At 41.4% G+C, this 14,896-nt stretch overlaps 1 protein-coding gene across 2 annotated transcripts; it reads right to left on the bottom strand.

Moving 5' to 3' along the window:
- Positions 1–13,401, bottom strand: LOC117466096 (tumor necrosis factor ligand superfamily member 10-like). Of its 2 annotated transcripts, none has more exons than XM_034109247.2 (6): positions 13,130–13,388; positions 12,063–12,188; positions 9,385–9,430; positions 3,739–3,855; positions 2,913–3,157; positions 1–1,982 (listed from the first exon to the last, which is right to left on the bottom strand). In XM_034109247.2, exons 1-6 carry the CDS (start codon positions 13,235–13,237, stop codon positions 1,773–1,775), a joined length of 852 nt encoding a protein of 283 aa, XP_033965138.1. In that variant the 5' UTR covers positions 13,238–13,388; the 3' UTR covers positions 1–1,772. The 2 variants fall into 2 exon arrangements, with proteins under 2 accessions (XP_033965138.1, XP_033965139.1); XM_034109248.2 differs by having other exon boundaries at positions 1,857–2,005; positions 13,130–13,401.
- Positions 13,402–14,896: the final 1,495 nt, after the last annotated feature.

Raw genomic sequence — 14,896 nt, 5'->3', positions numbered from 1 at the left:
GGACTTTGACAGTGTCTTTATTTCACATATTCACAGACAAAACCACATGCTTATTTACATTCACATTCAGTTTTTGATTGTTTACAACCTCATGAGTGTACAGGTTTTATTTTTGATGCCTTTTTTCAGGTGTTCCAAGCTACAAAAAAGGCTGTCTGATGTTTCCAGGTTATCCAATGGATGGCGAGCATACCCCGGTACTGGCTGCATTTAAATCACATCAGGTGTAAAAAACAGTGCTGATAACCTCACAATAAGGCCCTTATCTTATCAACTTCAAACCATTGAAGGTTTTGAAATTATATTGACATTTCTCACTTAATTTTGATGATGGAAACAACTTAAAAACCGCTATAATTTTTTTGCAAAAACAAGAAATTAAAAAAGGTAATTTGTTGTGACTCAAGTGCTACAGACAGTGAATGCTGCATTTCATTGTAAATAGAAAAAGGAGGACTTAATTGGAACTCATTATTGTGGACATCCTTTTAGTTTTTTGCTTTACTGCAGTATTTATTACAAACTGTTGAATACATCACAAAAGCAATATGTCCCACATTCCTGCTGTTTGGATGCTGATACGCATGATTGTTTTCCAAGTCTGAAGGTCACATCTGCCGCTAATCCGAATGGCAGAAAACCGACCATTTAGGGAGCATTACATGCACCATTTGGAGCGGGGTTAGGATGGAAGAGCCAACAGCAGAGAGACTGTGGTGCTGCTGCCAACCAAAACACAGAGCCTGATTTATAAGGAGCACCGTTATAACATTGTAAAAGTTTTTAAAGCACATCAAGAAAAAGGTGGTGATTTTCTACCTTTAATCTTTCAATGTGACTGTTACGGTTTTAATGTTAGCATTAGCACGTGGTCAGTAAACTGTTTCAGAAGGTCATGCTTAAGCCTTATGTTTTACATCTTACTGAGGGGACATTAAGGAGAGAAAAAGAGATCATTAAGACCTCAAGCTTATTAGAAAAAGAAAAAAAACACCAAATATTGCACAATATTTACATATTTTTACAAACACATCCAGGAACTCAGATCATCACTGATATTCAGCTGATTGAAGATCGATACAAACAATTCTTTAAGGCAGGGACTCCAACTTTAAGGGCATTTGATATAAATCAATCAAATGGATTGAGTTTAATTAAAGCATAAAAGTCTAAACTGCTTCAACTCACCTTTCCTAAAGGTGGCATGATGTGAGAATGTCACTGAATAAGTTGAAAGTTAGCCGTAAAAACAGCTCCCTCTTGTGGAAAATCTGAGAGCCGTTCACACTGTTAGGAAAGCTCAGCTCAAAATAGCGTACGGACGCTAACCTGCGTGAATTAAGCGTAAAGTAAGTTCTGTAAACTTTTAAAAAATATTTTGTTTAAGGTTTTACCAAAGCTATTCGAGACCGGTTAGACCAAATGGAACTTCGTTAAGTAATAACATTTTTAAATTGTTGAAGTATGCCTTAAGGAAATGTCGGTACAACAGAAACTCAAATCTCTGTTGAGTCCTAGCTTCAACTTCAATACATTTAAGAACAAATATTTGTTGATCGATTAGCTCTTAGACATTCACATCGCATGTGAAACCAGTGTTGTCAAATATATTTTTGATTTGGGATCCTGACAAAAGAGCTTTTCTCCATGCTACTTGCTGCAGTTTTTCATTTGTGTTCCTTGTAAGGAGGGGTCTAGAGGCGGCAGCAGGTTCTTCCAGACCGATGCTTTACGACCGAGATCGCTCAATGTAGAGTCCCGTATCTGACCGTCTAGCTGATGAGAAACGCCCCGAAGAAGCTGCTCTTCTCGTCCATGTCCACCGCGGAGGCATTGGTGACCGTGACAAACAGGCGGTCGCCGGTGCTGAGCGGGAACAGCCCCCCCTGGTGGGCCGAGTGCAGAGAGAACTGGGATCCCCGGGACCAGCAGGAGGTTCGGCTCGTCTTCATCAGCAGGATGGGAACTGGGTAAGAGCCCATCTGACGGGGAGTGAGGTGAGATACTGAGAATAAGACCTTATTTTTATTAAACAAGCATCGCCCGTGCACCACTACCATCTCTAAATCAGCTGATTGATTGCCAGTTGGCATCATTCCAAACTATGAACATATCTTATCGTCTTCAATCATGTGCGTTTAGTTTTGCCATCACAAAAGCAGTGATGGCAAATTATTTATTTTCCTCAACCTTATTCGGTCCAAGAATTCCCTCAAAACGTATTAAGTATGAAAAAAGAACTAGATTATTGTTCTAACTTAACTCAAATTAATTTGGCTTCACCTCACTGACTTTTGGGCTGGGTCATCTTGTATTACATTATTGGGAAACTTCACAATAACTGTTTATCATTGTGATTATAAACTATTTACTTTAACAGCTTTAAATAGAGCCTGTGTTTTCTCATGACAAAGCAGACAGAGATTGTTTTGGCTGTTTGCCACGTGGTGAGACAACAGATGCTTTCAATTACTGGATTCATTAGTCATTTGTCAAAATATCTGAATCATCAGTCTGCCGTGTTCAGTCACAAAAACTAATTTAAAAGGAGCAAGTTCTAAATGTGCACGGCAACTTGCATTACATGTAAAACAAGTCTGATTAAATTCTGTCCAGACCCCTTTGTTGCATACAACCCCTCCCTGCCTCTCCTTATGTTACATGTCTGTGTCTCTACTGTCAGGTCGAATAAAGGCTAAACAAAGTGTGATGAAGGAATTTGCAGAATAACTATGTGACGCATCGACACGAGGGAAAGGGCAGGTTACATTTTAAATTAAAAAGACTTGCGAGTCAGAAAATCCACAAGGGTCAAATTAAGGTAAAGCCATATGATAAAAACATTTGAGGGATAAGCTGCAGAATCACTCGACATCATGCGAGAGTATAAAACATGATGTCCCCCTCCTCACCTTTTTATAGACGTACTGCAGCAGGGGTCTCCCTCTGTCCTGGGCCTCCTCTTCGTCCTCGCCCTCCTCCTCCAGGGAGTGGGTGTGTCTGAAGTAGGTCTGGGCGTAGACGTAGTAGAGGCCAGGCATCGGGACCACCAGCTCCCCGTCCACCAGCTGGACGTCCTGGAGGAAGGCCAGCCCCTTCTGCCCCTCCCACCAGGAGATCTTCTGGCCCTGAACCCGGCGCCCAGCCGACACTGGAGCTGTGGAGGTACAAAATAAAAATGTGTTGGGAAGAGAAAATGAGAAGTAGAATGCCTCAAAATGTATTTTGTTTTATTTTACTCATTAATATGATTGGGGCGATAAATATAGAGATTTTTAAATTTAAATCAAATGCAACCAATGTGATGTTTTGGTTAGCCATAGCCCATTTTCAACTCTTGGCCTCAGTTATTATGAGAGTGAGTCACAATTGAGTAAATTACTGAAAAGCAATGAAAGAATTCCCCTTGCAAGCCAACATTCAGAAATCCTAAGCAGATATTAAATTTCTAAGACAAATTTGTGATGTAACCCAATGTCTAAAATCTAATTTGTAAGACGTTTGTTGTGTCACCTAATCTTTTTACTGTATTTCCTTAGAAAAGCCAATTAGATCTGTACGTATGAATGAAGCCCTAAAGCAAATAACTACGTCTTAAGTCTAGTCAAATCCCCCAAAATCGAATGAAAGTCTGTAGGCTATCACTTCTCAAAGATCATCACTCCATACCTTTAGAGATTAGTTTAAAATCAAACTTTGTTAAATTCAGACTCCAACGTTAGTTTCTGCAGGACTCACCTCCTCCCTCTCGCTCCAGTTTGGGCACAAAGCTTCCGGTGACATGTGCTGCGACTTTGGGCCGAGGTGAACCTCTGTCTACTATCACAAGAGAGGGCAGCACCCGAGAAACTTCATCTGATGCGGAAGAAAACAAAAAGAAACATGAAAATGTGCCCAGGTAACAACAACAGGAGTTATCAAAAACAACACTGCATCTTCAAGGCAATGTGGGGAATTTGTTTTGCAATTAGAGAACCGCAGTGACGCGTCGTAAAACCCGGAAGTAAGTTAGCATTTTTAGCACTTCCGGTTCCTTCGTCAAAAAGCAATGCATTTTCTCCATAGGGTTTTGGAAAATAGCTGGAAATAAGGTCTGTGGTTGAGACAAATTTAAGAGATAAGTGACGTTTTGTTCTATGACATTAAATACATCAGCAGTGACCCCACTGGTGATTTTTGAAGAGTTTACGTGTCTGAAAAACGATGGTTGTTACCGTGTGGCTGAATAGGACTACAGAAATTGTCGAGGCCGTTGTACGTCATTACGCCTATCACGTAAACACTCCAGCTAAGTTTGTTTTCCCCTGTGTTCTGCTTGAAAGCAAGTACCTGCCTATCTTTAGTATCTGTATATCTATATCTGACCATTAGAATATGTATTTTTGAAATTGTCGTTTTTAACACCGTAGTTTTACAAATTATAGAATAATTAATTACCGGTGTTTTCCAATTTTACTCGGCAGTTCGTTTCGTTAGCTAACGTTAGCTAAAGCTAGCGCTACTAGTTAGCTACGCAATGTTTTGTTGCTTTGCTCCGGGTTGCAGCCACAGGTCTTTGCATGAAACGTGCTCGTTCTATCGTTTCCCGGCCAATGTTTTCCAAAGGAGAGTCTGGATTCGTGCCATGAGGTAAGCTGACGTTACATTTTTGTCCATGTCACGGTGAAATGCAAATGAAGGGTAGTGACTGTATCGCCGTTTTAGAGATGGCGCTTCTGAAAAGACCGCAACATAAGTAAAGATAATGAATACATCCTATTAAAACCTGTGTCGCTTATATGATAAGTCTAATTAGTACAAGCAGCATAACGTTTCACCATGTAACTAAAGATTGTAGTCAGGGAAATCAGTTTGACATATTGAACTAATAACAAATCACCTCTGGCTGGCAGAGAACTCTCTGCTCCATAGCTTCTCTTGGACGTCAAATCACATGTACATTTTACATTTATATTCAATTTAATATTCCATCCCTAACATACTTTTGTATATATAATAACTTATATTTTGTTTTTCTTGTTATGCTGCTGCAACACAAACATTTCCCAAATTGGGATCAATACAGTAATATCTTATCTTAATTAATTAAGAAATATAACTATTATAATTAGTGTAGCAGCTGACACCTATTTGCAATATGGATTAATCTACCATTTATTTCTTTAGTTCAATTTTCATTTATAAAAATGTCAAACTAGAGAAAATGTGCACGAGACAAAGTGCAAGATTATATCTTTAGATGTTTTGTTTTAGCCTATGTACTGTATGTCTTAATGCTCTTATATGTGACGGTGTGACTTCCATGAAACTAATATTTGATATCTTCCCAACAGACGAGCTGACAGGAAACCTAACACTCTAACAACCACAGCATTGCAAAGGCGAGTAAATGTAAATTAAAAACGATTGACAATTTTTTTATTTCTTCTTCTTTCTTGCACTTGGTGCCAGTAAGGATTCCTCACGCAGGCTGAATGTTTCTCCCTCCTTACTGACACAGAAGCCCTTGATTTGCAATGCTTCACTAATTGTGATTTCCCTGGCTCCGTAGAGACACTTTACCTCCAGCACAGCGGAAGACCCTACCAGACCATCTGGAGATGCCCCCAACAATCCTGATTGGGAGAGCCACAAACCTGACTCATGGATTGCAGTGGTGAATGCCCTGACACCCTCACATTCATTCATAGTCCCCCACTGTACAGACCAAACACCATCAAGGGTCTGTTGTTGCCCTAGTACCCTGGCAATAAGGGAAGCAGTCACACGCTTTGACCTCAGGACAGCTCCAAAGTTGCTGGCAGTCAACCTTCCTTTCCTGAACAAATGCCAGTTTGGGTTGGTTCGCTGACCAGTGTAGCCACCTGCCACAATTGCCTCAGGTCCCTGATGCCCAACAGATTTGAGAATTTCAGGAAAAGTAAGTGTTTCCAAGCTGTAGTGTTCCTCTTCTGGCTCGGGGGAGAGAAGCCAAGACATTCCTGAGAACCTGCCCCAGAGTCTGTCCCTCAGCCAGTCACGATCTTCGGAGGTGGGCTCTCTTGTCAGCGGGTTGAATGACTTATTGGTTGGAGAAAATAGCTCCTCCACTGAATGTGTACGTTTAGCTGCCTTTGGCTTCTTCCACTGACGGGGTGTCAGTGCAGCTGAAAGTATGGATGGCAAAGATTGGCTAATGCAGCCGCATGACTGCATTTCCATTCTCCACGTGGGCATTCACATTTTGTGGAGAGAATTCCCTCTTCTCCTGTAGATACCTGTGGTGGTGGGATTGTTTTATTATTTAAAATATATTTACATTTGTAATGCCTTCCCAATTATCCCTTAATTGTTTATAGCCTACTGTATGTTTATTTCATGGATATTTTTGTGTTTTCTGGTGTGTAATATTTGTAATCTTGGGGCCTCTTCTCTTTAACATCTACATGCTACCACTGGCTCAGATAATGAAGAACAACAAAATAAGTTACCATAGCTATGCAGATGACACACACATTTACATAACCGTTTCACCAGGAGACGATGCTCCAATTCAAACACTGAGTAAGTGCATCGAACACATCAATGACTGGATGTGTCAGAACTTTCTCCAATTAAACAAAGATACAACTGAGGTAATGGTTTTTGGAGCCAAGTCAGAACGTATAAAAGTTAGCGCTGAGCTTCAGCCTGCAATGTTCAAAACAACAGATAAAGCCAGAAATCTAGGTGTAGTCCTGGACTCTGACCTGAGTTTCAACAGTCACATTAAAACAGTTCCTAAATCAGCCTACTATCACCTAAAGAACATATCTAGGATTAAAAGACTAATGTCACAGCAGGATTTGGAAAAACTTGTCCATGCTTTTATCTTCAGTAGACTGGACTACTGTAACGGCCCCTACACACGGCGGCGTGCGTTGCCGCTTCAACGCTTCTGCCCATTCACTTTGAATGGGGTGACGTCACGATTCGCCGAACTGCATTGTGGGAGCAAAGCGTAGCTTCTCTCGAGGTGCTCGCTGCAAAAGTAGAGCAATGTTCTACTTTTGCCGCCTCGACGGAGGCGTCAGCCAATCAAATCCCTCGTATGAAAATCTGATAGTACAAGCGCTAGCCAATCAAACCGGGTGTATGTTGGGAGAGCCGGACCGCAGTTATTTCCCATATGTCAACAAAAGGAGGAGAACATGATCGTGGCGGTAGGCAATCAGCCGGTGCTTTATGACCAGTCCCTCTTTACATACAGGGATGCAAACCGGAGGAGCCAGGCATGGGGGGAGGTGGCAAAGACAGTGGGGGAAACTGGTAGGTTTTCGCTTGTTTGGGGAGTTTATATCCAGTGTACTTCGTTGAATGGACAGCTAGCAGGCCTAGACAGTATATTTAGCCAGCATGGATGTAGCATGAATGCTTTGCTTTGTATGTCCGGGACGGGACATTCATGTGGTTGGTTGTTGGTCGGGCTGCTTGCGTTGACTCCCCAAGCTCAAGACACGCCCACCGCCAAGCGGCAACGCACGCCGCCGTGTGATAGGGGCCGGTAACCCCCTAATCCCACCTGGAGTGTCTGCAGCGTTTTTAGCGATCGCGGCCACTCTAGTCAATGGGTTGCCACCAGACCCGCTGCGCCGCGGCTCGAAGCGTCCCAGAAGCTCCTCGCCGCAAGACATCTCTAAAATATAGGATGAATCCTATTTTTGACGCGCCGCAGCGCAGGCAGGAAGTGGAACGTTCATCCAACAACTGCGAGGCTGCACACATGACGCTCCGCAACGTTTTGAAACGCGCCTGGTGGGTTATGACGCAGGAGGAGGTCGCAGCGCGGTGCAGACGCTTCCGGTGGGATCAGGGGGTAATGGGTGTCTTCACAGGTCTCACAAAAATCTATTAGAAAGCTGCAGCTGATTCAGAACGCCGCTGCTCGAGTCCTCACTAACACTAAGAAAGTGGATCACATCACTCCTGTTCTGAAGTCTTTACGCTGGCTTCCTGTGTGTCAAAGAATAGATTTCAAAATACTGCTGCTGGTTTATAAAGCACTGAATGGTTTAGGCCCAAAATACATTTCTGACCTCCTGCTAAACTATGAACCATCCAGATCTCTCAGGTCTTCAGGGACTGGTCAGCTTTCTGTCCCCAGAGTCAGAACTAAACATGGAGAAGCAGCGTTCAGTTATTATGCTCCAAACATCTGGAACAAACTCCCAGAAACCTGCAGGTCCGCTGCAACTCTGACTACTTTCAAATCCAGGCTGAAGACTTTTCTCTTTGTCGCTGCTTTTAATTGAACTATTCACATCTTAAACTGCACTGTAACTTTTATCCATGTATTTTTCTTTTAATGTTTATTTTATTAGCTTTTCTTTTTAATGACTGATTTTAAATGCCATTTTCTGAATGTCTTTCATTTTTTGTAAAGCACTTTGAATTGCCTTGTGTTGAAAAGTGCTATATAAATAAACTTGCCTTGCCTAATAAAGATTTCATGTGACACATAAAATGGATTTGTTGATGGGAATTAATGTGAATAAATTAACTCTAGGTTAACGGTACTCTTGCTATCACTACTCACCGACACTATACACCTTGTCCCTCATGCTAGCCCTGACAACACCGGTAAGCACACCTTCATCTAGGCTGCACTGTTTTACGTGTCCTGACTTGTAGTGGTTCTCTCCTCTATCTACACTCTTCTTGTCATCTTTGTAAAAACGATATCAGACTGGTAATTGCCATGACTTCTAGTTAAATTCTGTGTGGCTAAAATGAAAAGCTTTGTTAAAATATGCAAGCACGTGAAAGTCAAAGTCAGCGTTATTGTCAACAATTCTACATGTGTTTATACATCCAGAAATATCGTTTCCCACAGTGTGACATGTATACATAAACAAAACGGGCCTAGATAAACGGGGTATACATTAAACAAAACAAAACGGGCCTAGATAACCGGGGTATACAGTTTAAAATGTTAATAATATATTTAAAGTGTTTCAAAGTGCAGTTTCAGTGCAAGTCAGTTGAAAACGATCTTAAGTTGGCGTGACGTTGAAGTCGTGCGACCCTGCTGCTGGTACTGGCTTGTAGTTCGTTTATAGCATAACGTTACCATTTCGCTTTTGGCGACTAGATTTATGATTCAAAAATTATAAAAGTAGGATAGACATGTGGAGATTATCCGGCCTGAACAAAACGTGATCCGTCTCTTAAATGTGTGTCAACCACAGACCTTATTTCGAGCTATTTTCCAAAATCCTATGGAGAATTTGCATTGTGTTTTTGACGAAGGAAACCGGAAGAAGTTTACTTCCGGGTTTAGGATGGGTCACTGCGGTTCTCTATACCAGGGTCCTCTGATTAACATACAGAAGGTCAAAGGTCATTGTGGTTTTACATTTTTCTCACCTCTCACTGCCGACGAAATCTGCTTCTGGTAACGCTGAGACAGAGACTGCAGGGGGGAACAGGAGAAAACATTTAATAAAACAAAAGACTCCAACGCAACACTTGTTTTCTGCCAAGAAGCTCCTTCCACATGTGTACCCAGCAGCCCTTCCTTTGAATTGAAGCCTGAACTTCAGCTGACATTAGCATCAGAATACAGAGCAGACTTCATGTTGGTAACAGCTCGTTGTTGGTAATCAACCCCACTCCCCTTCCTTCTGTTTTACGTTCCTTCACCCAACGAATGGCTCCAAAAAGATGCAACATCTGCCAAACTGATGAAACGATTTCTAGCTGTAGCGAACCCTGCTTATTTTTGTTTAGTTTTGTTTCCAGAAATGTTAGAGAATTTGAAAAACGGTAAAATTTTGAAAGCATTACAGAAGGGAGGACAGACAAGACTTTTGTTTCCAATATGTTAATAAATAGCTTATGTTGTTGCGGTTCCTAATGGTTGCCAGTAGAGGTTGCAAAGGTTTAATTTCCCCAGCTTCGACCATAACTGGAGAGAGAGGGGAAAGGAAAACAACTCATTAGTGAGCTAATTTCACCTGCAGTCAGTCAGCGGGAACCCACATTTATGGGTAACAGATACTGTAACGGTTCTCAGACTGTTTTATTGTTCTTCTTAGGCCCGCAAGACTCTATTTCCACAGGACCTCAGGATGAAATACAAAGAAAGACCTGTCGGTTTAATCAGAGAATAGTCTTATTTCATATATACTTCTGTCTAAAACTAAAATAAAATAAAAACTATATCAAAATGTCTCCTGTTCCCCATGACTTATAGGAACAAAATCCTTCCTCCTGTCTCTAATAACGTATATTTATAAGTCATCTTGTTTCTTCCATTTATTATGGATTTCATCCCTCTGAAGTGACTTTAAATCATGGTTTAACTACATGACAAATCCCATTGGTCTGGTATCAAGGCAATGATGGTTTGAAAATAACAAAATGCATTTGTACAGATCTTTGGATCATATTAATAAGAGAAGAAAACAAAACAAGATTAAACTTCACCAGAGCCTTTAATGTGGGTGAGAGCACAGGCTGATGTTCCATTTCAAAATGTCCCAGCGTCGTGTTTTTACTGAGCTTAATGTAATCAGTAGCTGAGTCAGGAAATACCCGGCATGTGTTATTCAAGAGAACAGCAAGGTCAGTGAGAGAAGGAAACAAAACAAATAATACGCATCAAGTTAAGAAGAAAATATATTTTGGTGTGTGTGTGGTGTGTGTGTGGTGTGTGTGTGTGTGTGTGTGTGTGTGTGTGTGTGTGTGTGGTGTGTGTGTGTGTGTTGTGTGTGTGTGTGTGTGGTGTGTGTGTGTGTGTGTGTGTGTGTTGTGTGTGTGTGTGTGTGTGTGTGTGTGTGTGCGTGCGTGCGTGCGTGCGTGCGTGCGTGCGTGCGTGCGTGCGTGCGAGAGCGGAGCAGGTGAACACATTCCTGTGCTGATTAAACTACAGGATCACCTCACGTCTCCAGCTATGAAGGAGCTCATTGTATGTCTCCACTGCAGACAGTGATTTTGGATCATTTCAGCATTTTTCTGCTCCTGCTTTTGTTCAGAGATAAGCAGCACAGGAATGCTCTAAACATATTATATAGCAATAATATGTTCCAATATACTACAAGTCACTAAATCCTACACACATTTCAGGAAAACCACAATGTGTTAGTCCGTCTCTCATTCGCCTGGGACTACTTTCAGCGGCGGATTAATCCACATTTGGTTTGTTTTCATGGTATTGAAGGAACATGTCATCACAGTGGCAATAGGCAAAAAGCCGAAATACCTAGCTCCTGCTTAGTCACATATATGGGAACTGTATTCACCTTTTCTTAACAAGTTTTTCCAAAAATGGGGGGGAAGAAACCACTGTATGAAATATGATATCTTTATATACCCTGTACAGTAAAGTTTGAGTATCAAATGATGCACCTGCGGAGACATCTTGCTCATGCAGAAAAGTTACAGAAAATAGCATTAAAGTGCGCTTTCTTGTGTTAAAAAAAGGGATTGGACTCTTTAAAATCTCCAGAGAGAGTTGTGTGAAGTATAATAAAGATCTGTAGTGTTGTTTCTTAAATAAAAAGCATTGAATTAAAACATTTGAGAAGCTGAAAGCAGAGAAGATTTGGCATTCTTGCTTGATGACTGAATCAATTCTCAACTGTCAAAATAGTCGAACAACTAATGAACTATTTGTTTGGTTAATCTCGATCCTGTACTGGATATTTATCATACTTTATAACAGCACTAAAAGTCAGATCAATAAGAGACCCCGTGAAAATACTCTAATGATAATATTAACGCTTATCTATCATTTGCTTTGCAGGCCTTTTCAGATTAAGTGTGGGGAGATTACTAATGTCTCCAGGGTGGGGGAGTTTTGATCCACAACAGACCGGGGGGATTTTGAGAAATGAAAGCCAGAAATCTCAGCATCTGGCCAAATGATCATTGAGCCATTATGTGCTGATCAACAAATACTGATATGTACAGGTCATTCTGTGTGATAAGGTGATGAAGTCATGCATGAAGCAGCTCGGAGATTTATGATCCGTTTTGGATATCTATCATGTGAGTTTCTAAGTGTGGACGTCAGTGGGTGTTTTTTTGGGGTCTTCTCCTACCTTCTCGATAAGCAGGTGGAGCTGCTGAGTGACCTGCCAGCAAGGATCCCCCCGGACCGCCGTGAAGCTCTGCAGGTCAGCGCCCATTAGGCAGGACACGCTGCTCCTGGCAAACGTCTCCTTCATCTGTCAAGAAGAACAAATGTCTCTATTTCTCTTCTAACACGAGATATATTCCAAAAACTATCATGTACATCTCCAACCCTAAAACCATCCTTTTACACATTTATAATCCCTGTGATAAAGTTTTCCGGGAACCTCAGGCAATATAATTTCTTGGCCTGTGTCCATCCTCATCTGTTGACGTTTCATTTCCTCATGTATTTCTGCTTCATCTCATATGATTTTATGATTAATTCCCGTAAACACAGATTGAGAGTGGAGCTGGACTGAATCCAGGTAACACAAGGACTCGGGCCTCATCATAACAAGCAGGGTGAGTCAAGCCTACACACACACACACACACACACACACACACACACACACACACACACACAACACACACACACACACACACACACACACACACACACACACACACACACACACACACACACACACACACACACACACACACACACCACACACACACACACACACACACACCCACACACACACACACACACACCTTCCTGATAATCACAGCTAAGCATAACAGTTGAACCAGAGCTCAATACGTCCTGTCCTTTTTCTGTTTTCAAATGCAGAAAATAAATGTGTCACATTGCATGAAACTGCATTGTACAAACGGTTATTATTTTACAGAAAACACAAAATATGAGGCCTGCATTGCTTTGTGCAAAAAAAATAGGGGACGTAAATTAGACGTGCACTGGAGCGCAGCCACAGAACCAGGGCGCATACAAACGAGCTCCTTTAAAGCTGTCAACTATAAATGACCACCTAGAGTTTATAGACGTTGCATTAATTTTTAAAAGTCCGCTAAAGGTGTTTTTACAGCTGCGTTCAAAAGCCGAACAACTCTCGTTGCGCACTGCATGGCGATGCGTAAAAAGTCTCCGCGCGTCTCCGGCTCGTCACTCCGAGCCTTCACTTTTGTCCTTACCGAGTTGAGAGCCGTGGAGAAGTGCAGCACGGTGATGGTGACGACCACAGTCTGCAGCAGGACCGCCACGAGCAGAAGCACCCCGAGCTTCGGACCGGAGCCCGTCATAACGACAGACCGCCGTCCGGTTCCCCAACCAGCGCCGTCCCCGTGCCGCGTTCAGACCTCCAGCACAAGAACAATGGCAGAGAGCTGACTTCTTGACTGCTACCCTCCCCGTCCCCAGAAGGAGAAGGAGGAGGAGGAGGAGGCGGGTCGGGCCTGGTGAATTTTCCTCTTTGAATTTCTCCTGGAGAGATTATTGTGTCATTTCTGCGCTGGACAAACACAGATAGCCTTGCGGTTTATTGTGAGCCTCATATCTGTGCGGGGGATCTGTGCACTGAGCCAGCACGTACATAACTTGTATTACGATTGTTCAACTCCATTTAACCAGTGCTGGATAGTAACTAAGTATACATTTCCTCAAGTATGGTACTTAAGTACAATATTAAGGTACTTATTCTATTAGAGTATTCTCAGTTTATGCTACTTTACTTCTACTCCACTGCATTTATTTGCAGCTTTTAGTTACTAGTTACATTTTAATTATTAGTTCATATAAATATAAATCAATTATTAAATCACTTTGATATACATTTACAGGTTAATATATTGAGCAGCAGTAGGCCTATACAGTTATTTAAATTAGCTCTACATCAGGGGTGTCAAACTCAATCTCATCACAGGCCACATTAGCAATATGGTTGCACTCTAAGGGCCGGTTGTAACTTTTAGACTATATAAATATACCTATACATATAATTGTTATATTATATTATTGGCTCTGCATTGGATTTCTATCAGTTCTGGTAATAACTTCATAAATAACTACGTCTGAAAGCAGTCGGGCAAATAAGTGAAAGAAAATATTTAACAATTACACCAATTGTATTGTATATTATATTCTTTGCAAGCTCTTGCGGGCCACATAAAATGAGGTTGCGGGCCGGTTTTGGCCCACGGGCCTTGAGTTTGACACACCTGCTCTACATGAACCAGATGTGATCAAAACAGATATATAATCATATTATTAACCCAGTAACTCAATATATACAATTCTGAAATGGGCCATGAGCACAAGGAGTACTTAAGTATATTTTGATGCCGATACTTTTGTACTTTGACTTGAGTAACATTGACTTTTACTTGTAAATGCAGTACTTTTACTTTGAGTACTTCTTCCACCACTGCCTTTACCAATTTGACATTATTTGACATGATTCATATATTCTGCCACACTGAAAAGCAATCATTTGATTTAGGTTATATAGCCAAGTGGTTTTGAGTTGAGCAAACAATAAATTAGGCTTTGGCTTAGCCAAGATGTCAAGTTGTTTAAATCCAAAACAGACATGGCTTTTCTCTTTTAGATCCAGATCTCTGCACATTCATCGTTTACTGTAAATCCATCATGTGTCTTTTACTACAAGTTTTTAAGGACACACATACTGTAGGTAAGATAGTGATTTTTATGAATCTTTTTAAAGTTCATATCAGTGAAACCTGAACTGGTATTATAAGTATGTGCGTATATTTTTGGACAGATATCTGATGTGAGGACTCTTTAATGATGTGAGTTTCCTGGAAGTATTCAGTCTTTATCAGGCAACATAACAAAAACACGATGTTCCCTTTAAAATCGGTGCCGCCCTGTTGAAGGAAAAAGCACGCTGGACAGACATTCCGATGTTAGATGATGAGGTGTCAGCGTGAAAGACAACACTC

Source organism: Pseudochaenichthys georgianus, chromosome 20 (assembly GCF_902827115.2).
Source record: "Pseudochaenichthys georgianus chromosome 20, fPseGeo1.2, whole genome shotgun sequence".
In the NCBI taxonomy this organism is placed as follows: Eukaryota; Metazoa; Chordata; class Actinopteri; order Perciformes; family Channichthyidae; genus Pseudochaenichthys; species Pseudochaenichthys georgianus.
This window is presented reverse-complemented; position numbering and strand designations above follow the sequence as displayed.